The 26,061-nt window shown below is 42.3% G+C and overlaps 1 protein-coding gene across 1 annotated transcript in view; it reads right to left on the bottom strand.

Moving 5' to 3' along the window:
• Positions 1–26,061, bottom strand: part of TENM4 (teneurin transmembrane protein 4) — a 200,853-nt gene that overhangs the window by 48,391 nt on the left and 126,401 nt on the right. Inside the window, exons 13-16 of the mRNA XM_088140888.1 lie at positions 13,710–13,829; positions 7,951–8,212; positions 2,562–2,829; positions 679–822 (exon numbers count right to left, since the gene is read on the bottom strand). Coding sequence (XP_087997014.1) covers positions 679–822; positions 2,562–2,829; positions 7,951–8,212; positions 13,710–13,829 — 794 coding nt within the window. The remainder of the gene's footprint in view (positions 1–678; positions 823–2,561; positions 2,830–7,950; positions 8,213–13,709; positions 13,830–26,061) is intronic.

The following is a 26,061-nucleotide window of genomic DNA, read 5'->3' on the forward strand; positions in this document are numbered from 1 at the left end:
TTGGTCTACTATAATGGTCAAATCAGAGGGGAGGAGATACAACTAGGTTGAGGAGTCCAACCAGAGCTTCCTTAGGGGTGCATGGATGTGATAGTATCTATGGTGCACCAAAAGGCCATTGAGATAAATGAAGAGTTGCTCTGGTAGATCAGAATAGCTTTGTCACTATCAACAGTGAAGCAGAAGCCCACAATGAAGGTACACCAGAAACAGCAATCAGCCTAGTGTTCCAAAAAATCAGGTCATTATAGATCTCTTGCCTCTGAATACTGGGTTTCCATTCAGCTATCACATAAATTTACCATCATTCCATTTTGGGATTATGCAGATTTATTTGCACAGTTGTTCCCTCAAAGACTGGATCTTTAATTGACACCTTTGGTATGATTTCCCACTCAGGTTCACGGGAATTCAAATGCTTTCTTTAAAAGAAATAAGAACAAGCTCTCTTGAAAGGAAACACTAATGAAAATGTGCAGACGTCTGGCTTGACAGAAACACTCGAAAAAAACTGTAGGCAGAATTAGGTTGCAATCAAAAATTGTTATCAATATACACACGCGCATGTTGTGCATGAATGTGTCCATGTTTCCTCCTTTTGATTGAATGATAAATGCTTGAATCATTAATGGTGAAAATACCATAATACATAACTGGAGATCCTAAAAGCCAACGTACCACTTTGGATGTTAAGGGCATGGTGTTTGTCCAGAGACCATCCTCCAAGTTTGGAAGCATCGATTTCGTAACCTTGAAGCACCGCTGTCCGCTTCTCCCACAGGATCAAATCAGGACATGATTCGTATTCGTAGCCCACTGAAACTGGAAGCGTGAGAGATAGTGAATGAGAAAGAAGAGAGAAGAGAAACATGAAGCTTAATTTCTCAAGAACTGCACACTCAGCATACAGAAGGTATTTTATAAGTGGGTTGCTGGATCGGGTGGAAGGGCATTTTTGCAGACTAGAACAAATTTCTACTTAAAATACCATCAGCTCTACACCGAGGCTCACTCTTTAAAGGCTACTGTGCATTCAAAAAAAGGTCAAGGTGGTAATAGATGTTGAACAAATGTACTAATTATTTAAAAATTGCTGGATCAGGGACAAGTTTATTAGATACGGAACAGTCAAGATCTCTCGGTTTACATTTTGCTCTTTAATGTGAGTTTACTGATCACTGAAGCAGGGAGATAGTGGAAAATCGAAATGTAAGACTTGTCACTCAAACAGTATCTAGGGGACAATTTTGGGAGATCAGTGAATGGGAAGATGTTTCCCTCTCTCTTTGACTAGATGGGTGTAAAAGCAGGTGTAGCAACGCTCTTTATCCATTAGTAATGAACAGAGGGGTGGAGGAAAGTGGTGGTTGAAAGCTACCCTCCAATCTCTTAGAAGTTTCCTCACAAAAAGACTTCTGGTTTTCTACCTCATTCAGAGACAGCTTAAGGAATCCTTCTGATGTTCTTGACTTGTGTTCTTTGCCATTTTGGGTGTTATGTTTTCTTATATGTCTTTCCACCCTCCTGAAATCCTCTTGGTTATATAAATGCACGGACACCATAACTGTCCATGAGAATGTCACAAAATTCTCTTGTCCTTGGAAAGGAAGTTTGAGAACCAATTCTCTAGATTAAATGAGAACTGATTGTAAAAAAAATGGAGGACATTTTTTCTGCATGACAACAGTCAGCAGTTTGAATTGTTACGGAAAGGTCCACCTACGGAAATGCTCCTTGGATTTGGGTTGGGAGAAGATCTCATCCTAGATGTTCTGAACTGGCAGCCAACAATTGCATAATCAAATTATGGAATTTTTGATCTCAGTAGTGATGGACTTTGATTTAAACAGCTTTAAAAAGGGAATGGACAAACAACATAATAGCATCATGATGGCTTTATCATCTCCAATAAAGGAGACAAAAGGTCTTTTGATATCAGTTGTTGGACAGTGTGATTGTTAATGCTGTTCCTTCACTGTCATACTTGATGGTGGACTTCAAGACAGACATCACCATCATCATTTATAACTTGCTTTTTTATAGTACCATATTCTTCAAGCAGCATATATTAAAAGCTTTAAAGCGGTATCTTTAAAAAGAAATACCAAAACACAACCAGGATTAGCAATGAAAAGAATCAACTGCAATCCCAAGAAAGCAACAGAAAATAAATCAGGTTCAACTAGATCAACACTTAACACTTTATTCTGCCCCCCCCCACCCCCCGGAAAAGCACAGGGCTACCATATCTGGGCATCAAAAATTCAGACAACCACAGATGGTAGCAAAGGGTTAGGTATTTCTGTATCTCTTTGCTTGTGGTTGTTCCAATTTAGCAGCTTAAATATATTAGCCCTAGGAAACGTCAGGGTGGGAAACAGAGAAATTGTCCAAGGTAAGGGGTTCCACAGGACAAAGTGCAGGACCAGAAACCCCCCTCAAATGTGGTCCTGCCATCTGAACTTCAGACAGTGGTGGGCCAGGACTTTCCAAAAGTTGACTTAACTTGAGTTGAGGGGCAGGTAGGAGAGAGAAATGCAGATATAGAAATGATATCTTACCAAAGACTTCTGATAACCCGTACACCTTCTGATTGTAGACATCTGTCTTGTCCCATATGAAGTAATATGAGAGATCCGGAGCTGCAGCAAACCACTTTCTGAAAAGGCGTCCTTCAACCGCAACCATGAGGTGGACTTTCATCAGGTTAAAAGGTATGGTGGGATGGGTCAAACTGATCCTCAGCACAGATTTGTAGCCAGGGGTACGGCTGCTCAGATAGCTTAACTTGATTTTACTCCCTGAAATTTTAATTTCTTCTTGTAAGGCCTAAGGGGAAAAAAACACATCATAGGAAAAGGAGTATTTTTGAATCACAAACTGAGCAACTACCACTGGGACCTTGCCTAGCAGATTCTTCAGTGGCCTTCCATGGGCAAACAAGGGTATTTTTATCTAAACAGTCACTTTTCTCCTGTATTACTTTGGTCTGGTCTGGTGGCAATTTCATGGCGGCCAGCAATTTGTTATGTTGTCATCTGATTAGGAGACATGTTGATATTGCTTCCGTTGGCCTTTATATTGTTTACTTGGTTTGGGTTGCTCTCAGCCAGCCCTCCGTGGTTCTGCAAGACCACCTTCTCTAGTGGTCTCTGCCCTCCTGATTAGATTGAGCTGGGTGGGCTCAACCTGGGTCCTTCCCTTGGGGACTGTCATCTCCAGGGACCTCAGAAGCACACCTTTTCAGGTACAGCCTAGTCCCATGGAAGAACTTGTCCCTGAGCATCATAATGGCCCTTCTCTTGGCCTTCAGAAGGTCCATGAAAGCATGGCATTTTCATTAGGCCAAGGAGGCTGGAATGTTATGACTGCTCCCTCTGTTGAGAAACATGTTTTTAACTTGGGGGCATTAATTCTTCTATTCTAGGTTTTTACATACTGGTTTCTTTCCCTTGTAGATTGCTGGACTATTATTGTTTACGTTGTTTATATTGTTTGTTTAAATCTCAGTTACGAAGACAGGAATGGCATGTCACTCAGGCTCAGCTTGGATTGGAGTGACTTACAAACTTTAAAAAAACAAACAAAAAAATTAGGGATGTGCAAAACCTACAGTAACAAGAAGGGAATATGCCAGAGATATCGGGAACATTTCATTTCTCCCCCAGACGATTCCAGTTGGGATGTTCTAGGTTTGGCTTGGTGATTTTTTGCAAGTTCATCTGCTGAGCCGCAAATGGTTCATGTTGTTCCCAATAAAATACACCTGTTTTTTAAAGGGGAAGACTCTGTCTGGAATACCGTGAGCCACATCTGATTTGCATGGTTAACTTGCAGATCATCCCCAAAACAGCAGAAGGATATGATCTGGAGGAGAAGGAGATTTTTTGCACATCCCTACTTACTTTAAAAACCTTAATTACCAATTTCAGTCTCATTACCAGCCTGGACTGCTTTCCACAGAAAAACAGAATAGAAACAAAACAAATATAATTACTAAATATTGCATAATGCAGTCTGGTTGAAAGAGGAGCAATATTCATTGAAGAAGAATCAAGCCGTTTGCTGATAGCTTTTTCCTTGTTCCCAAACACGTTAGGATTAGAAAAGTAAGATGGGTCTGAGAACCCACATCTTTTCCCAAAAGGAATTATCTAGAAGCTGTGAATTTCACAGCAAAATTTATAATCAGGAAAGCTTATACACACACACACACACACACACACACACAGTATACCTATATCTATATACACATAAATGTATACACACATAACACATTCACATCTGCATACATACATACATACATACATACATAGATTTATGGAGTTCATCACATGCAAAGGTGAAAAACGACAGAATTGGGCAAAGCCAGGAATTGTTTTTAAAAAGTGCTTTGCAAGTTTAAATATTGGGTGCCAGTGTGGCCAGTTGTAAGCTCATCTCTGTGGAGGGAAGGGTGGGGGGTGGTAAATCTTTTAATGCAACATGTCCTCACGACCACTTAATGCAATCTGTCCTCATAATCACCGAGAAAGCATCAGCCCACAGTAATTGAAGAGAAAACAGACTTTCTTTTTGCAACATCTTGTCCAATGCCATGTTAGAAAATCATTTATTTTTGCTATCAGGATGCATCTGACTGACTGACACTAAACAAGCATGATGTCTTTGGTGAAACACGATAAAGATATTTTTTTGGCAGCGGGAGGTGGCGACTTCCAAAGGCAGTTGAACCTGAATTACAAACGGATGAAATATTTATGTGTATTAACCGCTGATAAAGAGGCTTGCTGAACATGCTGTGCTAAGCAATGATTGTTTCCATACGGATTGCAGAAGAAGCCGAAGCGAAGCAAACCTTACCATGGCTTAGTGCCGTGTGTGAACGCAGTCAGAATTTAGCCAAGTTTCCACTTGTTCCCCCATCTTTCTTTTCAACCAGTGAAAATAACCCCAATTCCTAGGATTCCTGCTCCCCACCCAATGTTTTCTGCAGGCTCCAAGACTTCCAGCAATACACCTACATTCTTTTTTCACGCTCACCTACAAACAAATTATAAATAAATAGCCCTAAGAATAAAGGCTCTTCTCTTCTTCTACAACTGCAGAGTTTCTCTTTAAGGTGTTGCTCTTAACCTGCATTTTCCTGCCAGTCTATCAGATATGAGCAGAAACAAAAATCTTTTTATAACACAGTAAGCCTTAAATACCCAAAGTATGTAAGTCTTCAGATAGAGTAGTCAAAGGCACAGAGTGGAAGCATCTTGGGGCAGAGAATGTGTGTGTTTGTGGTATGTGTGAGACAGAGAAAGAAAGAGAGAAAGAAAGAGAGAAAGAGAAAGACAGCCAGCCAGACGGACTACATTTACCATGCTGGAATGACTGGAGAAACAGCCATTTACAAATGAAGACTGATGATCAATCTATCACGACACTGTCAACCCTGATCAGCAAGCTCTCTCCCAAGATGGCAGAAGGGGACTTTCCAAGCTCCATGTGAAGATGCCATGGGTGGAATGATCTTCTGCATCCAAAGCACAGATTGTACCACCGGAGGCGGTCCAAACTCTCTTTCCCAGCATTCAACTCTATTTTTGTGTTTATCCGTTTGGCCCAACAGCTCTGTGTGACCACTTGCCCTCCTTTTGCTTTTTTTAATACATGCATTTTTGTAAGCACTTCTAATGCCTGCATTTTGCAAAGCAACTTTTGAATTGGGTTGGATTCCTGGTGACTACAAAGACTTGCAGGGGCATCCATGGGATGGGGGATAGGGGTAAAAAAAACTCAAGATGGCGACTCTCGCTTGTTCACATGCAGCGGTAGTCTAGGTAGACAACTTGGCAACACCACAGGAATGGTTTGCTGCTACCTTCTTCCAGGTTTTCTTCCTTTAACTTCCTAGTTTAGCCTATAGCCCTGAAATCTCCTGTTGGCCTCCCATCCTGCTTCCCAAGAAGTCCAGTATGTTTAGCTTTTTCCTTCTTGTTGTTAAGGTCCTGCCATACAGTACAGGTCTCTGTGTACTTCTCAATGTGCATTTTCAAAAAATTGGGTTGCACCGAAGAATTTTTTGCCCAGACACTACTTTCCAGTTTGCTCATAGAGCTGGAGGTATACAGTGTATAAATTCATATAAAACCTCAGACCGAATGGATGCCTCATCCATCTCTATTGACCACAGAGTTATTTATGGTCCATCCACAAGAAGACAAGGAAATTGTTAAGCCTTCCAAGATGCTTCTCACACTACCCAGGTAAGTGGTTTAAAGTTGATTGCAGTGGTTCCCAACATGGCCATATGGCCTTCCAGGGGCCATACTGTATGTCTAGGGCAGTGTTTCTCAACCTCGGTAACTTTAAGATGTGTGGACTTCAACTCCCAGAATTCTGCAGCCAGCCATGCTGGCTGCGGAATTCTGGGAGTTGAAGTCCACACATCTTAAAGTTGCCGAGGTTGAGAAACACTGGTCTAGGGGGTTAGTGACTTACCTGCCAGGTATATGATCCATTTGTCATCATCCTCAGAAGTCATTCTCTGTACTAATTTCAGCAGCACAAATATTGACAATCACTACGGTTTATATTAAGTATCCTAATAGCAACTATGGGGGGGGGGGGTCACAGAGGTAAATGAGGAAAAAAAGGGGACCATGAGCAATAAACAAATAAAATATTTGAAAACCCCTGGTTTAGAGGATCATTTAAAGTAGTATTTCTCAACCTTGGCAGCTTAAAGCTGTGTGGACTTCAACTCCCAGAATTCCCCAGCCAGCAGGGCTGGCTGGGGAATTCTGGGAGTTGAAGTCCACACAGCTTCAAGCTGCCAAGGTTGAGAAACACTGATTTAAGGGGCGGGGAAGGAGTGTGAGGAAGCTCTTTTACTATGTCTCTATTTACTTCTTTAAAATTCTCCATGTTATTTCCCTGACTATTGTATTGTATTGTACTGTACTGTATTGTCTTGGTTTTTCTTTTTCTTTTTGCCTTTCATTGTATTTTTCTCCTACAGGAGAAAAACAAGTTTTAAAAAGCATTTTAGGACACGTTGGTTGGTGTTATTTACTCTCCTATAGTCATCTGTACTAAAATTCGGCGGTGACTGTTTCCCATTAAAAAACGACATTGAATTTCACATGTCTTTGATCTGACATCCTTTAAACTGCTGAACCGCAGTGCAAAAACCATGGCTTCTAAACAGCTGCTTCTTTTTCATGCTCCTTTTTAGCTGGGGCTCATATTAACTCACTTACAGGGGTCAGCCTCTATTTTAGTCTGCGGGCATCTTTAGAGAAAAATAATCGTTTTACAAATGGCCAAAAACGTTTGCCAGTTTTGGGGGATCTCGCCTGAATAATCTCGCATAAGAATGCTGAGATTTTGGACAGGGATGCCAAAACTCTCGCTGGAAAGCTCACACAACCTGTTTCTTTGCCTTTCCAATTTTACCAGATCCTTCTGCAGGATACATGTGTGTGTGTGTGTGTGTGAAATGACAAAAGCAGCTTTGCACTTTAAGCTACGCTCTTTTTGAACGCCTAGCATGCCCAAAGGACGTGGCGATAGCATCGCGATGGTGCAACGTTACTGTTCTCATTTTGCTGAAAACCCACCCGCCTGCGGAGGGTCCTGCCAACTCTCTTGGCATGGTTGAGGTTTCAGCCACGGTTGACCAGCTTTTAAAAGGGGAACTTTAATTCTGGGATTGTAGGGATGCTGTTTTGAGTGGAGGAGAGGAGCGACAGATGTTCGGCCTGCCTATGGCCTTCCAGGGGCCATACCGTATGTCTTTTTCCCATTGCGGGGAGATGGGCGGGGGACAAATTTAATCAATCAGTCAGTCAGTCAGTCAGTCAGTCAGTCAGTCAGTCAGTCAGTCAATCAGCCAGCCAGCCAGCCAGCCAGGGGTGGCCTGCATCTGGAAATGTCTTTATAGTCCCATTCTCTTACCTGGATTTCTGGCACGATGGGGCCTCGCTCGGAACAGGAGCTGGCAAAGGCGGTTAGTGGGGTGGGTGAAACCACAGGATTGGGCCGGGCAAAATTGCTCAGGTCACAGCTGGGGATGTCGTTTTCTTCGTGTCGCATCACAATGGTCTCCATGACGAAGAAATGATTCCAGGGCAACCAGAGGGTGTGATCTTGAGTGATGAAAGGCGCCCGTTCGAAACGCAGAATGATGGCTATTCCACCATGAGTGACCAGGTCAAAACTGTTGACAGAAATCCAAGATGAATTTTTTTTTAAAGAGGGAAGTGATACACATGTAGATTAGCTACCCATGCTGGTGAAGGATGGTGACCTTGTGGTGACATTTCCCATTTAAAAAAAAAAAAGGATGGTGTGACTTCTATTTTTGCGAATCGACGAGGTAGATTTGAACTCAAGCACAAATGCATCATAAAGCTCTAAAAGAAAAACAGCCCTACATTAAGAAAAGTATTTTCTATTTTCTTTTACAAAGGAGTACAAAGAAGTGATGCTTCGTAAAGAAAACATCTTCAGAGACTGAAAGCTATAGACCGGTGTTTTTCAAGCTTGGCCTCTTGAAGATGTGTGGACTTCAACTCCCAGAATTCCCCAGCCAGCATGGGGGATAGGGAATTCTGGGAGTTGAAGTCCACACATCTTCAAGTTGTTGAGGTTGAGAAACACTGCTATAGACAACATTCTTTCAAGCTGGGGGAAATTACAGTGAGGAGGCAGCTTCTGAGAACAAATGTTGCTCCAAATAAATAAAATGATATAAAATATCACCCAACAAAGCCCGTCTTCCCCACGTTCTGCCTTTGCAATGGATGAGTTCAGCAACGATGCACGGGGAAGATGAAAAAGCGGGTCACCGCGGCTCTCCTCTTCTCCGTCCCCACCATAGGCACATTTCTTTCCCCTCTTTCATTCAGGGATTCAATGCTGCATATATAGATTCTGCCCTCCTATTCTGATCCACAACCACCCTGTGAGTCAGTTGGGCTGAGACGGAGGGACTGACCCGAAGTCCTCCAGAGACCTTCTGTGGCTGCAGAGGATTCAAACCGGGGTTCAGAAGCCCCAGCATCTTCCCCACTACCTCTCCCTGGCTGTGGGGCAGTGGGGGGGGGGACCCGTCCAACGTCCCCCAAGGAGCTTCCAGGGCTGAGGAATAGGACTTGAATCTGGGTCTCCCCACTTCTGGTCCAGCATCTTCCCCACATCACATCTGGCTCTGCAAGATGTTTCATGTTCCTACCTACACTTCTCTAGATCTATACAGATTGATCCTCACATTTTCCCGCCAACAACAACCCTGTGAGGTAGATTGGGCTGAGAAAGCGTTCCCACTCCTTCCTACCCCTAGTCCAAGACCTTCAGCACTATGCCATACTACAGCTCTAACCCCTCCAAGGTTTTATTTCACAGCTCATCCTTCGCTCTTAATTGGCTTAGCAGGAGGGGAGCGGCACGTGTAGCTGTAAGAGTAGCACCTTTACTCTCCTTGTAATGCACAGAAAGGAAAACAGTGCTCACTATTAATTTTTAACTTGAGGACTGTGCAAAAAATGGATTTCTCCTTACTGCTGTCACAAGTCCGGACAACCAGTGATTCCAATCAGTGGTGTTGATTGTATTTGTGTGCGCGTCCAACAATGTCAGACAGCAATTGGGAATGTCTGACTGAAGCACACCCACAGACGTAAACTTGTGATCTAAGTGATGCACAACTAGGCAAGCAAAGCAATGCAAGGCTTTGATTACATGGTTGCAACCACCATCTTGACTTTTCTGACCCCCTGGCTGTAGTTTCCACGTGCCTTTCTGCAGAAAATTGTAGCATGTGCTTTAAACCAGTGTTTTTCCACCTCAGCGACTTTAAGGTAGGTGGACTTCCAGAGTTCCCCAGACAGCATGTTGGTGGGGAATTCTGGGAATTGAAGTCCACCCATGCTGCTGGGGAATTCTGGGAGTTGGAGTGCACAAGTCTTAAAGATGCTGAGGGTGAGAAGCACTGCTCTAAACAGATCACCGTTAAAGCAACAAGGGAAACTGTTGTGTGTTTGTGTGTGTGGGTGTAGGAAACAGAAATAGGAGTCCCGACTGGTGTAAAGGGAGATATCTATGAAGCCGCTGCTTTTACAGACATCTGGTTGGCAACTTCAGGGTAGGATTGTGATCCAGAGGCAGGAGCTAAGAAGGAATATGGTGAGGTAAACCTAATTTACAGTCCTGGAGACAGGACATCCCTAATGTGTGCCTAATTTATTTCTGTCCATGAAATAAAAACAAAGCAAGTGAGCAAGAGAAATGTTGATTCTGCAATTCAAGTAGGAACATGCCGGCTGGTTTTAATAGCCTTGTTTCTGGCTCGCCAGCACACTGAAAAGCACCGGAGCCTCAAGGAAGACATTTTTTAACAGTTAGTTAACATTTGGCAAAATTTGGCAAGCAACTTCAGGCCAAGATGGAGAACTGAACATAGCTTGGGGGGGTGGGGGGATTATGGAAATATATATTGTTTTACATGGTGTGCACATGTGTGTGTGTGAGCGTGTGCACCATGTGTAAAATGAAATGAGGAGTATTTAAAGCCACAGTTGTTCTTCGTTCGTTGTTGAACAGAACAGCTAAGAGCACCAGGCTGAACTCTAATGAGCGTCGGTAGGGTCTCCAAACGGGCTGGAGAAACAGGACTTCTCCTGGAGCCCAGAGGAAAGCATCAATCTCAGGCCAGAGGTGAAAACCCGGAGGATCTCCCATGGTGGGAAATTCAGGCACTCATCAGCGGTCCATCTCATCTTCCTTGGAGTTACTTAGAAGACTAACAGAGGTGAATATGTGTAGCTTAGGGTTGAACTGTGGAGTCCTTGGGGTTCAATGAGCTTGATTTTTTTCTTGCAAACGTTTCATTACCCGGCTAGGTAACATCTTCAGTGCTAAAATAGGATGGGGTTTGCTCTCTATTTATGTGCTGCGGCCTGCCTTGCCAGTGCTGGTAGGGGTGGGGGTTTTGTTTTGCTCCTCTGGTTAGTTCTTTGATTAGCATAGGCTTACTGCTTGATTGTGTGCCTGGTGGTAACCTTTACTTATCTGGGTGATGATTGCTGGTGATTGATTGCTGGTGAGGTGATCTTCTGGTCTTTTGTCTCTTTTGAATAGTATGTAGATGTATTCTACATCACCATCACCATCACAGTTACTTAGAAGAACTGAGCAATGAGGAACCACAGAGAAATAGAGATCTACTGGTGGAACCAAAATAACACTCGCAAAATTCTTCTCCTAGACCAGTGTTTCTCAACCTTGGCAACTTGAATATGTGTGGGCTTCAACTCCCAGAATTCCCCAGCCAGCCATGCTGGCTGGGGAATTCTGGGAGTTGAAGCCCACACATCTTCAAGTTGCTAAGGTTGAGAAACACTGTCCTAGACAAACCTCAGTGCATGAGACTGAGACAAACTGAGATATAGTTCTCAGGCTAGAGATGTTAGTTATGTCAACAACCACTTGATTCCAAAGCATGGAGCCAGGGCAATGAGTCCATCAGAAGGTGGGAAAGACAAGAAGACATAAATAAAGAAATGGGTTTAAGCTATGATGGGCATAAGAGGAAAGTGCACTGTTAGGTGGGCAGTCAACTGTTTCATACAGCTTCAGTCTAGTTGACAATAAAATTTCTATATAAGCTCTTCTTATTTAGCATGCCTCCGAGAATCTGAAGTCCAAGCTTAACAGACAAGTTAAGACATGTCAGGTTGGGAAACTGATATTTATTACTGAGTTCTGGTCTGGGGGACTTGATATTATCAGTGTATTCTTTGATGAGAATTTTCTGTACGGTGCTGCCTCCTCCCTGGTTCAAAGTAAGAATCTGCTGTTAAAAAAAAAAAGGCTCATTTCTACAGCCTGATAAAACGGATTATTCTGTTGGGACAGCAATCTGCTTGACAAAGGAAGGACTATTCTTCCATAATTGATCTGAACCCTTCAAGGCCCAATTGTTTAAACACGCACACGCAAATACACACCGACGTGTCTTTGCTGCTGGGACTGCACAGATGTTTCCAAAGTGTTGATGCAAAGCATGTCTGTGATCACCAAAAGGAATTCCTTTTGTGTGTCATCTGGAGACAAGGCAGAGCCTCACTAGCCAAAATCTATGCTGATGGAAGGATGTTGCTAGGAAGCCCAACAGAGGCCTAGATGCAGGTCAGCTAGATGGTGACCAGCTGTTTCTCTTCCAGAGCAGTCTGAATTTACTCACCCACCAACTCATTTTTAATTGCCCCTTTCTTATTACACAACCCTTACAAATGTACAACTTCCAATCTGCAAGAATCTATGCTTTCAGTGGGATTAATTAATATAAAACAACAAGCATTCCATAAACATGTGCTATATGCCCAGTGGAGAAGTTCTATCTATGTGTTTGCTAAGAGTCGACAATGACTTGATGGCACATAATCAATCAATGTGCCCAATGCTTATCGGCGGCATTATCTTTTCACACTGACAGTCACCAGGAGGACACTAACTGTTACAGCCCCTAGTCTTAGAACAGCTGATTGAGTTAGGGTTGTTATATTATTTAGGAACTCTATTCACAATTGGACCTTCCTCAAAAGTATTTTGAAAAACCATTTTCTGATGTATGAATCTCACTAATGATAACATTAGTAAGATTCTTACTAATGGGTCATCATCTATGGGTCATCATCCAAGACCTTGCTGTATGTCCCTCCAAAATATGGAAGCAAGAAAGCAAGGATAGTCTTCTTTGAGTTGAGCATGACTTCTGCTAACCTCATGGACACATCCATGTTGACAAGGGTTGACACACTTGGCTTGACAATAGCATGGAAACAATTTGCCATTATCTTCCTCCAGATTCTCCCCATTACAGTCTGTCTTCTGGAGATTTCCTAATTGTATCCAAGTTGGACCTTGCTATGCTATTTGAAACCAGTCAAGGACAGATACAGACCTAGCTGGACCTTGGAAATAAACCCAGATAACTTTAACCACTGAACCCACTAGTTCTTTATTCAGAATGTACATACTCTTTAATTCCACGGTCAACTGGAAATTGACTAGGAATGATAGGAAATGTAGCCCAAAACATCAGAAAAGTGTCTGTTTTGGAAACCCACTTGGAGATGATCATATGGACAGCTTGAAAGAGTCATGTTTATTCTAGAACAAGGTATGCACCAGGGACATCTGCAGAGGGTGGGGCCCAAAAAAATGAAGATGGTGACTGCAACGGCACAAAACCAGCAAAATATGTAAAAAAGGGGTGGAGCTTCAATTGTACAGTTATTGCTGCCATTTTGACTTTTTTTGGCTCCCCGAAGACAGCCCTGATATGCACTAAAAGATGGAAGAAGATCGGACCTTTTCTCATCATCTTTAAGCATTCCTCACAGACATCTGGTACACTCCTCAATGCAGTCATATGCACCATGATGTCATTGTGCCAATGCTGTTAATTGTATAATTTGTGGGATAACGTCATGACAAACATAGCATCGTTCTTACCTACCCAGCAGATACCTATGCCATCCTGGTTAGGAAATACATCTTCTGGTTAAAATATTAAAATGTACATATGATATTTGCCCTAAGGGTATTTGGGTATGTGCCAACAGACAAGGACAGAACAAATCTGATGACTGTTATCCACATCTGGAAGCCAATCTTGACTTCCTACAATTTGAGAAAAGAGGTCCATATACCTGCCATCTTGTCTACTGATGGTGTAGCCAAAAAGAGGGTTATTGACAAAGCTGATGTTCACACCGACCAGAGGGGTTCCATCTGATGTCATCACCTGCCCCCGAATGACACATGGGTGCCTGCAAGTTAGAAAAAAAGTAAAAGAAGTTGAAAGAAGGACTGAATCTGCCAAAATGAGGAGAATGCTTTGCAAGGAACGAAACTGGACTCACGACACTGTGCCAGGTTGGACTAATCACAGACCCTTAGTTTCAGCACCTCTAACATCATCAGTTGCCTCTTGGCTAGTTGCCATGGGCCAGCTGCTGGGCCTCAACCTCTGAGATGGGCTTCAGCAGGTTTTCTACATGCAAGAAATCTTAAAGTCCTTAAGTTCTCACTAATGTCACATTCAGTTCTGCATACTCAGTTCAGATTCCTTATATGTAATTCAATTTTCCAGGCAGGGCTCAGATAGTCTCTTGCCTGTAACCCTGAACAGCTGTTACCAGACCAGTGTAGACTGCAATATCATGGATTAACTGCCCTTAGATGTTGGTCTTCAGAACTCCCTTCTGGTTTGCACTTGATCAAAAGGCAATTGTAATACTGGAATGAACATCATATAATATACAGCAAAAGAGAAAGAAGAGTAAAAGAGAGAAGCAACATATCTAGACTAAACCTGGGTTGTGAGACTAAAAAGACTAAACACTGAACTCTTCTATGGATGGATGGATGGATGGATGGAAGGAAGGAAGGAAGGAAGGAAGGAAGGAAGGAAGGAAGGAAGGTAGGTTCATCTTTCTTTTGCAGAAGAAAATCCTTGTTTCTCATCCCAACATCCCAGTTAGGGGAACCTGAAGAGCTTGGGGAACCTCCAAGTGCAGCTGGCCTTGGTGGTCACTACAGCCTCAATTTAGGATCAACCAATGACCAGAATAAGCCAGTTTGTTGCTTCAATTGTCTTCCCATTTTATTGAGCAAGACTAGTTTCCTCCAATTTAGCATCGTCTACATGTGTCGACTATAGCTTCCATGAGTCATGCGTCTGAGGAATAATGGAAACTGAGATCCACTACCCATGGCTACCACCAGGAGATGAAAGGCCAAAGAGACCAATTGTCAGAGATAAGAATGCTTCCTAGCTTCTTGGCTTGTTGGAAAATTTGAGCAGAGCTTGCACCAGAATCCCAACCTTCCTGGAATGAACCTTAGAGTTCAAATCTGGTTCTCCTATCCTGTTGCATCATTAGGTCTAGCATAGGCTTAGTGTCTTGGCCAGACTGTAGTTCATTTTGTTCTGTTTGCACATATAGTCTTCAATACCTTACATTTAGAAATGCAATTTGCAGGACCAGTTCCTAATGGATGCAAACAGCGGAATCAAAAGGGGATGTTTTCCTAGTACAACTTCTTCACGTGTGGGGGATGGTTTATGCATGCAAATACTCTCGTGGAGATACACTTTCTCACATACACCACATATGAACTCAGAATGTCCTCAATTTCTGGTATTTAATGTGCAGAAAATCTGTTTTTATGGGGAAATACTTAAATATGCAAACACTTTCTCCCAACTGCCTCCAGTTATCCTGCCTTTGATTTGGATGCATTTGGGTACCTGACAATTGTTGCCAGATGTGTTGAGATACTTCTGTATAAGGGGAACTCAAAGGCATGAAATCCAAGGGACAAAGGTTTTTGCACTCTTAAACGCCAAAATGAAAGAGTGCTGCAGCACTCACTTTGTTTCAGTCTACAAGAGAAGATGACAGTATCTTTAGTGGAGTTTCTTCAACCAGTTGGTGAATCTGAAGCAAAACTGTGTGGGTGTACAGAAAACCACAAAAGGAACAATCAGTGGGAGGAAGACAATGGCTGTGTGTGCACCTACATGTTGATGTGTGCATAAGGCAAATTCCTCAAAACTTGAGGCCCCACATCCTGGAAACATGAATCAGGCAGCTATATACATAAACGATGGTGAATACTTGCATGTGTGCTCAAGATCCACATTATTTGTTAGATTTCTACCATATCTTTCCTTCGGATCTCTAGGCAGCACATAGGGTGCTCCCTCTTCTCATTTTTCTCCATAACCACCACCCTGTGAGGTAGGATGAGCTAAGGTAGAGGGACTGGCTCAAAGTCCCCTTGGGAGCTTCCATGGCTAAAGGGACTAGAACCTGAGTCTCCCCTCTCCTACTCCCGCACCTTCTCCATTGAATCACCCTGGGTCTTGGGCTAAGAGGGAGCTTCCATGGCTAATGGGGGACTAGAACCTGGGTCTTCTGCTCCTAGTCCAGCACCTTCTACATTGCCCCATACGGTCTCTTGGGCTGAGAGGGTGGGACTGTCTCAAAGTCAGCTAATGAGTTCCATGATTGAGGGGGGAGTAGAAGCTGGGTCTCCATGCTCCTAGTACAGCACCACTAAACCACAGTTTCTTGGGCTGAAAAGGGGATTATCAGCCCCACGAGGTAGACCAGACCAGGAAATCAAATCCATAGGAAGGCTCAAACTACTTTTATTGAGATGGGCTAGAATAACAGAAACTTGCAAGTCTGATTGTGCTATACCTTCTCCTCCTTCTTACACTCTAGTGAATTAGGGAGGCATTTGCCTAAGGCACTTCCAAATGTTATTTTGCTTCCCAGGATTTAAACAATGTTTCATCCCTCTTTGTCTAGATAACAGTTCTTGCATATTTCCATCAAGGTCATCTTCCTTATTCTCTACAAGGAGGGGCCCAAAATCCCCCAGGAAGTTTCTGTGGCTGAGGGGAGACTAGAACTGGAGTCTTCTTGGCACCATTCCAATGCTGTCAAGCAGAAATGATTGAATGATGAAGGGATAGTAATGACCTGCACATTAAAGTCACGTCAAGTACTCTCTGCAGGTAAAAAACCAGCATACAGAAGCTAGGTTGGACTGGAGACTTCCCCTATGACCAGCTAGTTTAATTAGTGAGTTGTTTATGCAGGAAAGATGCAAAGAGGAATCACCTACAATATGAAGTTGGGTAAATTGAGTTGATCATCTTATTTTCCTCTCTGTGCAGGCTATCCCTAAATCTGGATTTGAAAGAATTATGGGGTAGCCCAGAGATATCTGTACTTGGTTGAAGGGAGTGAAGAAAGATGAAAAAGGATGAAGCAATTAAGTCCTCCTTGTCTTTCATTTCCCCCCAAGTGATTAAATTTGCCCCTTTTGGGAAAATCAATTAACACTGTGCCTTGTAAACATCTGGTCTCTCTTAGGTCAACCTGTCCTTTCTAGAGGCAAAATGGTCTACCCACAATGCACTGAGCCCCACAGGAACCCAGTTAATGTTAATTTAGTCAGCCATTTCCTTCAGAAGACCTTGGTCTAAATGTAATTATGTTCCCAAACAAGCTAAGTGGTGCTGGAAAAACCTTCTCAGGTCTGTCTAGGAACATTTCTTGAAATACGTCTGTAAAATTATCTTTTCTGCTAATAGGAACATTTTAGTCCTGCCAATATGAAATTAATATCAGGTGATTTAGCAAATCCACTGATTTAGCTTCTTTAATAGAGGAGTTAGCAATTCATTGAATTAGGAACATCTTATGAATTTGTCTGCCTTATGAAGTTATTTTGGAAATTGTTTGGATGCAAAACTAGAAAGATTGCACACTGCAAATATACAGTATACTCTCCATTTTTAATCAGACCTTCCCAGAGGCTTTTCTCCACATCTTTTTTAATTTAAAAAAAAACTTTGGGGATTTCTTAGTATTTGATAGCTCACTACATTTTTTTTAAAAAGTAGATGATAATTTAGGCATACAGTAATTTTAAACTATCATATTACCAAGCAATGCATAATTCACAAGGAGATTAAATTAATGCCACTGTTTTTCCCTTGGGTAAAATAGAAAGTCCTGTGCCAAGTAAAAGCAGTGCTGAGTTCATGGTCCAGCATCATCCAAGATGAAAAGTCCCATGCTCTGCAATATGATTTGCACAATTAGTCAAAAACGTAAATGAGCTTGCAGGGTAGGAAATGAAAAAGGAAGGAATAGCATTCCCTAAACTTATGCACAACTGTTTATGTTGTAAAGAAGTAGCAACTACTTAAACTTTAATTCTTAATTAAGCATGTCTATACCATGCTGAGGATGTTGAAGTGTCTTGCAGGTCCCAGTTTGGTATTTCCCCCAAATTAGATCAACCATTGTAATGGAGAGACAACGGTTGGGTTTCTACTGAAGAACCCTTCATTCAAACCTGGAACTCATTGGTGGGTCCTCAGTCTGAACAACCAAGGATTTTTGCTTCCAATCTGCTAGCAGGATTTTTTAAAAGTTGGATATCACACCCCGTTGGCTGTGCCCACCGCTCTGCTAAACATGGCAGGCTGATCAATCAAAACTACCATCGATCAGTCAAAGCTATCTTTGGCTCCAAGAATATTTTTCAGTTTGTGTAGCCATTGAGCACGATACTTATCAACCTAACCTCCCTTGTGGGCTTCTGGTTGCTCCCATTTCTGTCACACCAAGTCTCCTTGGTGGGAGGGCCAGACATGAAAGCATGAACCAGTTAAAATATAGATTAGCAGCCTTCACGGTGGGCTGGCAATTACTGGCAGCATCTCAACAGTGGCAAAGCAAAGGAATCTTGAGGTTGCATTTAATTTCATTTAATTTCATTTCATTTCATCTGGCTACAGCAGAGGTCAGTGAGAACGGAAGAGGGCCAATCAATCAACACTCCTAAAAATTCAGCTCTATCTCTCCCTGAACCCTACACGTAAAAAGAAGCAGGGCTTCAACTGTGTGGTTGCAGCCAACATTTTGATATTTCTGACCCTCCCTGCAGACAACCCTGGACTCCAAACAGCAATATTTTATTGGGGGTGCCGTAAAGGTTGTCAATAGGGTTCCCATCAGTCAGGAACTGAGGCTGGCCCAAGGCCATCTAAGTCACTCACATGAGAAGAAAGGCTTAAAACACAAAGCTCCTGACCCACATTTCCATGTCTCGGGCCCTTCACTGCACTCATCCAACTCTCCCCTGGAAAAACTTCATATGGGTCAGAAAATACTACCTGACACATTTCACCCTGCTCTGGAGAGCTCTTGCTCTTTCTCCGGAGCTTTGCATGGCCTCCACATGATAGACTTTCCAGCGTGCTGTTAAAGCTATTTTATTTCCCTGAAGTTTGATAAAAAATTTTTGGCCCAGACCTTCATGTTTTCAAAATCAACAAGTTCTTTCTTCAACGGGGCCTGGCGGTTCACTGTGGATTATATTTCTGTACCTTTAATTTTTTTAAAAAATACGTATTTCTGCTTTGAACCAAGGAGTCAAGCTGGGGTCTGTGCAATCAAAACCCTGCCTCTTTTGAACAAAGTACATTAAAAAAAAAGGTGGGGTCTCAATCACACAGATACCATTTTCACTTTTTTGACCCCATCATTGATGCTCCTGCTTTAAACATCTCTGGGAGGAAAACAAACCAATGAAAAACCGTTTGCTATCTAAGTTTCTTCCTTCCCTTCTAGTTCCTCTGGCAATGTATCCATTTGTTTCAGATCTAAAAAGGACTATTCTCAACTATGATGTTTAGGTGCATTACAGACAAAACTTCAGCAAGATAAAAATACAGTTAAAAGTATTGGCCTAAATGCTTCTCAAGAGTTACATTTTTTTTTTTATTCCCAAGGGCTAAACAAGACTTTAAAAGACATTATAGAAAACTGTTATCAAAGGATGCCAAGATTTACAAAGCACTCATCCAGAAGGAAAGCTCTGTTCATCTGTGCATACCACAAAAATATTTTTGACAAGAGTCTGTCTTATGCCTGGTAGCTAGGAGACAAAACGAACAAACGGGGCTGAGCAGAAAACCCCACCTAAGCAACACAGCACCAAAAAGGGAGTGTCAGGTTGAAGATGGGGATGGAAAATCAGCTCCCTGTGATGGATGTGGGAAAGGATAAGGCTTGGAATTCTCACAACGGATGGAATGAGGGATGGAAAAGGTGGAGAGAAAGAAACAAGAAAGAATGATAGTTTTCTCAAACGGACATCCTTGGGTTGTAAAGGAGACGGTGGGGGAATTGTACTTTCAGACTTGCAAGATTCTGTTAATGTAGCCTTACAATAAAGTAAAATTAGCTCATCTGGTTGTGATTCCTGTTTGGTCCACCTGGTAAGGTGACATCAATCTGGCAAGTCTGAAAGTACATCTCTCCCCCGTCTCCTTTACAGTCTGAGAAACTAGGGAGGGTCCTTTCTGAACCTCTTGCCCCATCCACTATCCAGCTGAGGGCTATGCTGCCTCTTATCAACTGTTCCCTAGGCAGCGCCTCTGGGCCCAGTCTCCCAAAGTCATTCCCTCATACCATTACAATGAGTAATCTGTGGTTGCTCATCAACCTCTGCATAGAATGCAATGCAATGATGATACCACAAAAACGATGGTCAGTGGTGACTTACAAGCATCCCCACCACAAACACAGATTACCCAAGATAGCCAGTTTAACCCAAGGGAACAGCAAGCAAGACAGTTACCCCCTCCTGGCTGCTGGTCAGGTGAAAATGGCCTGAGGATCTGAGGTTCTGAGGATGAGAGGCTGATACAATTGTCCACCACAAGCGTGCCCCAAGTTGCAAACATAGGTTTGTCACCTGGATGTATGACAACTCTAGATGCCTTGGAACTGCAGAAATGTAGACTTATCTAGCTGAATTTCTGAGACTATCCCAAGTACCTACCATTCTGGAACTAGGACTGATTCTATCAGGGGCTGGGGCGTTTGCAAGGGGGAGGGGGTCAGGAAAAGGCCAGATGACCTCTGCGACTGCTTGACCCAAGCATGGCCTTTTTTACTTGCGTTGCGACCACCATGGATGCTCCTGACTGCAGCGGATGGAGCCTCCTGCTTCATCTCAAACAGTGAATATGATTTTCCTTTTCTTGGGTTGGGAATTCTCTGTATTCCAAAGGAAACCAGTTCGATGATGTCTGTCCCAAGCCTCTTGTAGTAAAAAGGATCAAACCCAGCAGACTCAAATTTGGGTGAAGACATTTTAAGTAAAACAAGCTGTCCTGGCTCTCTTTCAGGCAGACGTGATCGCTAGTTGTTTCGGAATTCAATTAGGCAGAAAGTATTACTGTAGAGGAAAATGGAGATTCCTTGGGAAGCAATAAAACAGATGAAGCACAAGCTTGGTGTGTTTCTTGGCTGAAAACATACAGAAGACCACCTTCTCCAAATAGCAGCTAGAGGAAGATGTTGGAATGTTCTTTAAAGCACTAAAGAAAGCGTGGAGTTTTTATGCACTCAGCTTTTATACCATTCCATTAATGATGCCACTAGAATTGGCACGATAGTTTTTTCAATATATTCCAAAATACATTGGAATTAGCAGCTGGTGTCCCCAGGTGGCTGCCACTCTGGCTCTCTCTTGATCCTCTTGTGGATCTGCTTCGAGGCTTCCTTTATTTATTTTAAATATTTTTATCCCACTTTCTTGCTTTATAAGCACCACAAGCCATCTTTTCCCCCATCCAAGACCAATCACAGCTGGGAGTAACAGTTCCAACTCTTCCTGATGTGTCTTTATCTGTCTCTGCATCTCCTTTCACTGCACTTTGTTTAATGTTAATGCATATAGGTGGGGTGTTTTTTCCCTCCCTTCATTCATAAACATAATTGACCTGTTGTTAACAGTCATTTTATCGGTAAAACAGCAATACAGCCCACTGTTTGATGACTTGCATGTGTGAAACAGAATCTGAAGACCAAACCTATCTTCTCATCACCTCCAAAAGGAGTTCAGTGCAACTGTTCTCCCCTTTGGACACTCTGTGATATCTCTCTCTTCAAAGCCACAGCCTCCCCGTTAGTCTTCTAAGGATGCGAGGAGACCTTTTCGGAAGAAAAAAGAGCCAGTTTGGTCTAGTGGTGAAAGCGCCAGGCTAGAAGGCAGGAGACGGTGCGTTCTAATCCCGCCTTAGGCATGAAAGCCAGTGGGGTGACTTTGGGCCCATCCCTCTCTCTCAGCCTAACTCACCTCACAGGATTGTTGTTGTGGGGAAAAGAGGAGGAGGAAGGAGTATTAGGTATAATCGCCACCTTGAGTTATTTATAAAAACAATAAAGGCAGGATAAAAAACTTTAAAAAAACCACTGCTACCTGGGAATCCAAAACACAGTGGAATGTCTCATTTTCTGTTTTGACAGGGGATCTGGATGAAAAAGCAAGACTTGTGAAGAAGATTTAATTGATAAGCAGATTTCGGATGCGGACTGAAGTTAAATTCTTGCCCGGGGCATGACCACCTTCCTGGGAGAAGGATCTTCAGTTTGCTTGTTTTAAAAATATTATTTAGCGTTTTTATAGTCACCATGGTTGATAATGTTTGTAAGCTACCCAAATCCAGGAAGGAAGGAAGATGGAAGGCCATCTAGTTCAGGAGAATAGTTTATGGGGAAAACGAGCCTTGCATGGGTCTCTGTACATGAGATCCTGATAGGGTTTCCACATCACTCTGATCCACAGTGTGGTTTTGGCTTACCTTGTTGTGGGAATGCAACTCCCAATCATGGTTTGCAATCTAGTGCACTGGGCAAACCTAGCCAACTATTGATCTGTTTGATAAACAATGGCCATTCAAACTTTGGCTAATGGTGGTATGAGGACCACCCAATCTTGATATTCACATCTTTTCAAAAGTTCTTTTTTAATGCTACGAAAGAACATTCAGAGGCTTTGAATAGAATAGAAACTACCAAAAGGGCTGGACAGTAAGTCATCAAACACTTGGCTTTGGTTAGAAATCTTGCGGTAGAGCCTTAAGTGTCTGCATTAAGAGGTCAAGAGCAGGCAGTGGGGTGAAAAAGATGGCACTTCTATTTTTTTTGCCCACAAATTAGCTGTTCTTGAAAGGGCACCGAAACCCTTCAATTGTCTGATGGAGTTCAGGTAAGCCAATGACCTGTGACCATCTCCTTTGAAGTGTATTTTTTACTGAATTATTCTTTGGCTTTCTAACAATCAAGTGGGCTGACAAGGCACCTGAATAGTGTGTGGGTATGACAGAGACCAGGACAGAGAGAAAGAGAGAAAGAGAGAAGGGAGGGAGGGAGGGAGGGAGGAAGGAAGGAAGGAAGGAAGGAAATGGACATCCATAAATTCTCTTTATGTATATAAAAAAGGCCTCATCTTTTCCAAAATATTAATAATCCAATCATGGGCAAGGGGTCAAAAGGAGAATCCACCTCGAAATAAACATCCATGATGACACAACTGAGCTGTTGAGTCAAATTCCACATGCAAAGGATGTTTTTCTGCATCCTCTTGATGAACTGATAACAAGAGCTCTTGTGCCACTTGATCATCACTTGATTGATTTCCTGGCTAGTTATTTCTGCTTGTTTGCTTTGCTATCTTCAAGCAGTTTCAGCTGTCTGTCACCATAAGCTCTAGCACAAGTTACGGCTTCTCAGAATGACACTTGAGAACCTTTTTCTTCCTCTCTGGAGTAGGAAAAGGTCAATGCAGTGCCACAGAGGGCAAAGGGCTTGAAATGTGCCATTAAGTTATTGTTGACTCTTAGCAACCACATAGATTTTGTCCATGATGATCTGTCTCTAACATGGTCTTTCAGCTCATTCAATAGAGCATTCATTGTTAAGGCAAATCTATCCACCTTGCTGCAGGTCGTTCTCTTCTTTTCTTTCCTTCCACCTTTCCCAGCATTTATAATGTGCAGTAGGAATAACCTTGAGGAACAGGAGGAAGAGCCACAACCAAGGCAATGGCCAGATAAACAAAATCTGAGTGTGAGGTAGAAATGTAATTTAAGAAGGGATCTCAGGCATGACTCTCCCTAGTTCTCATGAAGTTAAAGGAGGGAGGGGGAAAGTTCATTCAGACTTGCAAGATTCTGTTACAGTAACCTTCTAATAAAAGTAGTATTAGCATTCATAACTCTGGTGTCCTAGTCTGGTCTACATTGAAGGGCTGACAGCATTAAAGCTTTCTCCAGAGAGATAGGTCTTCTCACAATGTGTCCAAAGTAGGATAATTTAAGCTTGGTCATTTGGGCCTTGAGTGAAAACTCTGGGTTGATTTGTTTGATGATCCATCAGTTTGTTTTCTTGGCTGTCCATGGTCTTCTCAGGAGTCTTCACCAACACCTAAGTTCAAAAGTGTCTATATTCTTCATATCCTGCTTCTTCAAAGTCCACTTTCGCTTCCATAGAATGTCATATTGGCAGCTCTTCCCTCTTCAGACCGTACTTCCTTGATCCAAGTTCAGAAACCCCCCCACTATTCCTACTGTCTGGATATTCCTTGTTTTTTCCACACACTAATGAACTGCAGGGTCTTTCATTGGCAAGGCCCCAATATAAGCTCTTGGTTTTGAACTTTCAGCTCCACTAATACAACCTTCTATCTTATTTTTTTTCTTTGATGTCTTCGATAGTCCTCTTTGGGTGATTCGTGCATCCTCAGAAGCACTTAGTCTCTTTATGGTGGATCCCTTTGCTGGCCTTGGGTTGGACTGGATGATTTCCATGAAACCCTTCAATGCTTGTATTTTAAGATTCTATGGCTAAGGGTTTTCTAGGTTGGCTCCTAAGCTATGGAATGAGCTCCCTAATACTGATTTTAGCACATTTAAGAAGGATTTAAAAACATATTTATTTCAGATTGGGGTACTGTGGGAAAAACTGATCTCGGTCTTGGCAACATTGTAAAAATATAATCCTTAGGCAGGTAACTAGCAGATATTTAAATGGTATTGTTTTATGAATTTTTACCTTATGTGATTGTTTTATTGACAATTTTGTTTTTTTCATAGTAATTTTATTAAAAATTACAATTAAAAAGATAAATACAAACTAAAAAAATAAATAAAAAGAAAAATAGGAAGTGCAGAAAAGGAAAAAAAATAGAAAAGAAAGAAAAAATAAGAATATAGTAAAGAAAAAGAAAAGAAATAAAGAAATGACATCTCCCTTCATCACAAGTATAAACAATTTTAGCAACTTATCACCTTCTCTTAAAATACAACAAATTATCTATTTTTCCCATGTCCCATCTCTTATCTATAAACAAATCCTTAAAGCCTCGTCATTTCAGTCCTGATGTCAGCAAAAGTTCATTAAGGATTACCGAGATAACAACATATCTACTTTAACCTTGATCAAATAAACCAACTTTATATTCTTTCTATTTTGTTGACAATTTTGGTAGGGTATGGGATTCTAAGTCTAACTGGTTTTGCGGATTTGGTGACTTTTATTAGGCTGCTATATTTTATAACTATATCGAATAAGGATTTGACTCTTTGGCATTCTGATATTCTGTCTTTTGAACTGGTGGTTTTCTTCATACCTAGCTGAAAAGTACACCCAAAATAAAGATTGCCAAGTGGCTGTGAATTACAAAATGACATTTTCATATATTTAGCGCAGCACTAAGTCTTCCAAATCTTTGGTGGAGCCCACAATTTTCTTTGAAGCCCCTTCCCACCTTCAGTAACTTGATGTGAGAACTGTTGGGAAATATGGGGTTTCAACCAAGCCTGTCTGACACGAGCACAAAGGGAGGTGTGGCTTCGCTGCGGCCTAGCTTTGCTGCTTTGTGTGGGAGGGGCTTGGAGCCCGCCTTTTTCCTGTTCCCTCATCTTCCTTCTTCTCCTCATGGCTCTCCACGAGGTAGGAATGAATCCTCTCGCCTCCTCATGGGTTTTGTACTAACATTTCACAACCCCAACAAGAATGAGGGTTCAAGGAAGCAACACTGCAGGGACCTTGTCCACATGGTAATTTAAGAAGAAAGGTAGGTGCTTTAAGCCAATTGTTGTAAGTCTCCTTATCTCAGGCAGCATAGAGAATGAAGAATCTGGTGGCTAGGGATTAGGGGAGTTGTTGTCCAACAACATTAGGAAAAGCCATACAACGGCTGCCTCCAGATGCTAGGAGCCCTTGAGAGATCTTTCACTCTGGAATGAAGGCTGGTGGAATCGTTGCAGCTTTCTTAAGACTGGTCATGTAATTCTCTATGGCGGTGTTTCTCAACCTCAGCACCTTTAAGATGTGTGGACTTCAACTCCCAGAATTCCCCAGCCGTCCTGTGCAGCTTCTCTTTCTCCTTCTCTCTGTTATTTTGGGCTTTTAGGAGAGTGGGAACAAATCAGTGCCTCTGTATGTTCACCTTCGCTGTCCTTGCTTAATCAATCCATACCCACCCCTATATATTTTTTTCCTTTTGCACCTTTTTGTACATCTGCAAATCCAGGGTAACTCTGAGTTTACTGATCTCTTTCTCTCATGTGTGGCTCTTGCCATTTTGGCTACCTAAATCACAGGAATCAGAGAA

Source organism: Python bivittatus, unplaced genomic scaffold (genome assembly GCF_059951505.1).
Source record: "Python bivittatus isolate LINGU-HERP-01145 unplaced genomic scaffold, Pbiv_v1 ctg000340_np1212, whole genome shotgun sequence".
Classification (NCBI taxonomy): Eukaryota; Metazoa; Chordata; class Lepidosauria; order Squamata; family Pythonidae; genus Python; species Python bivittatus.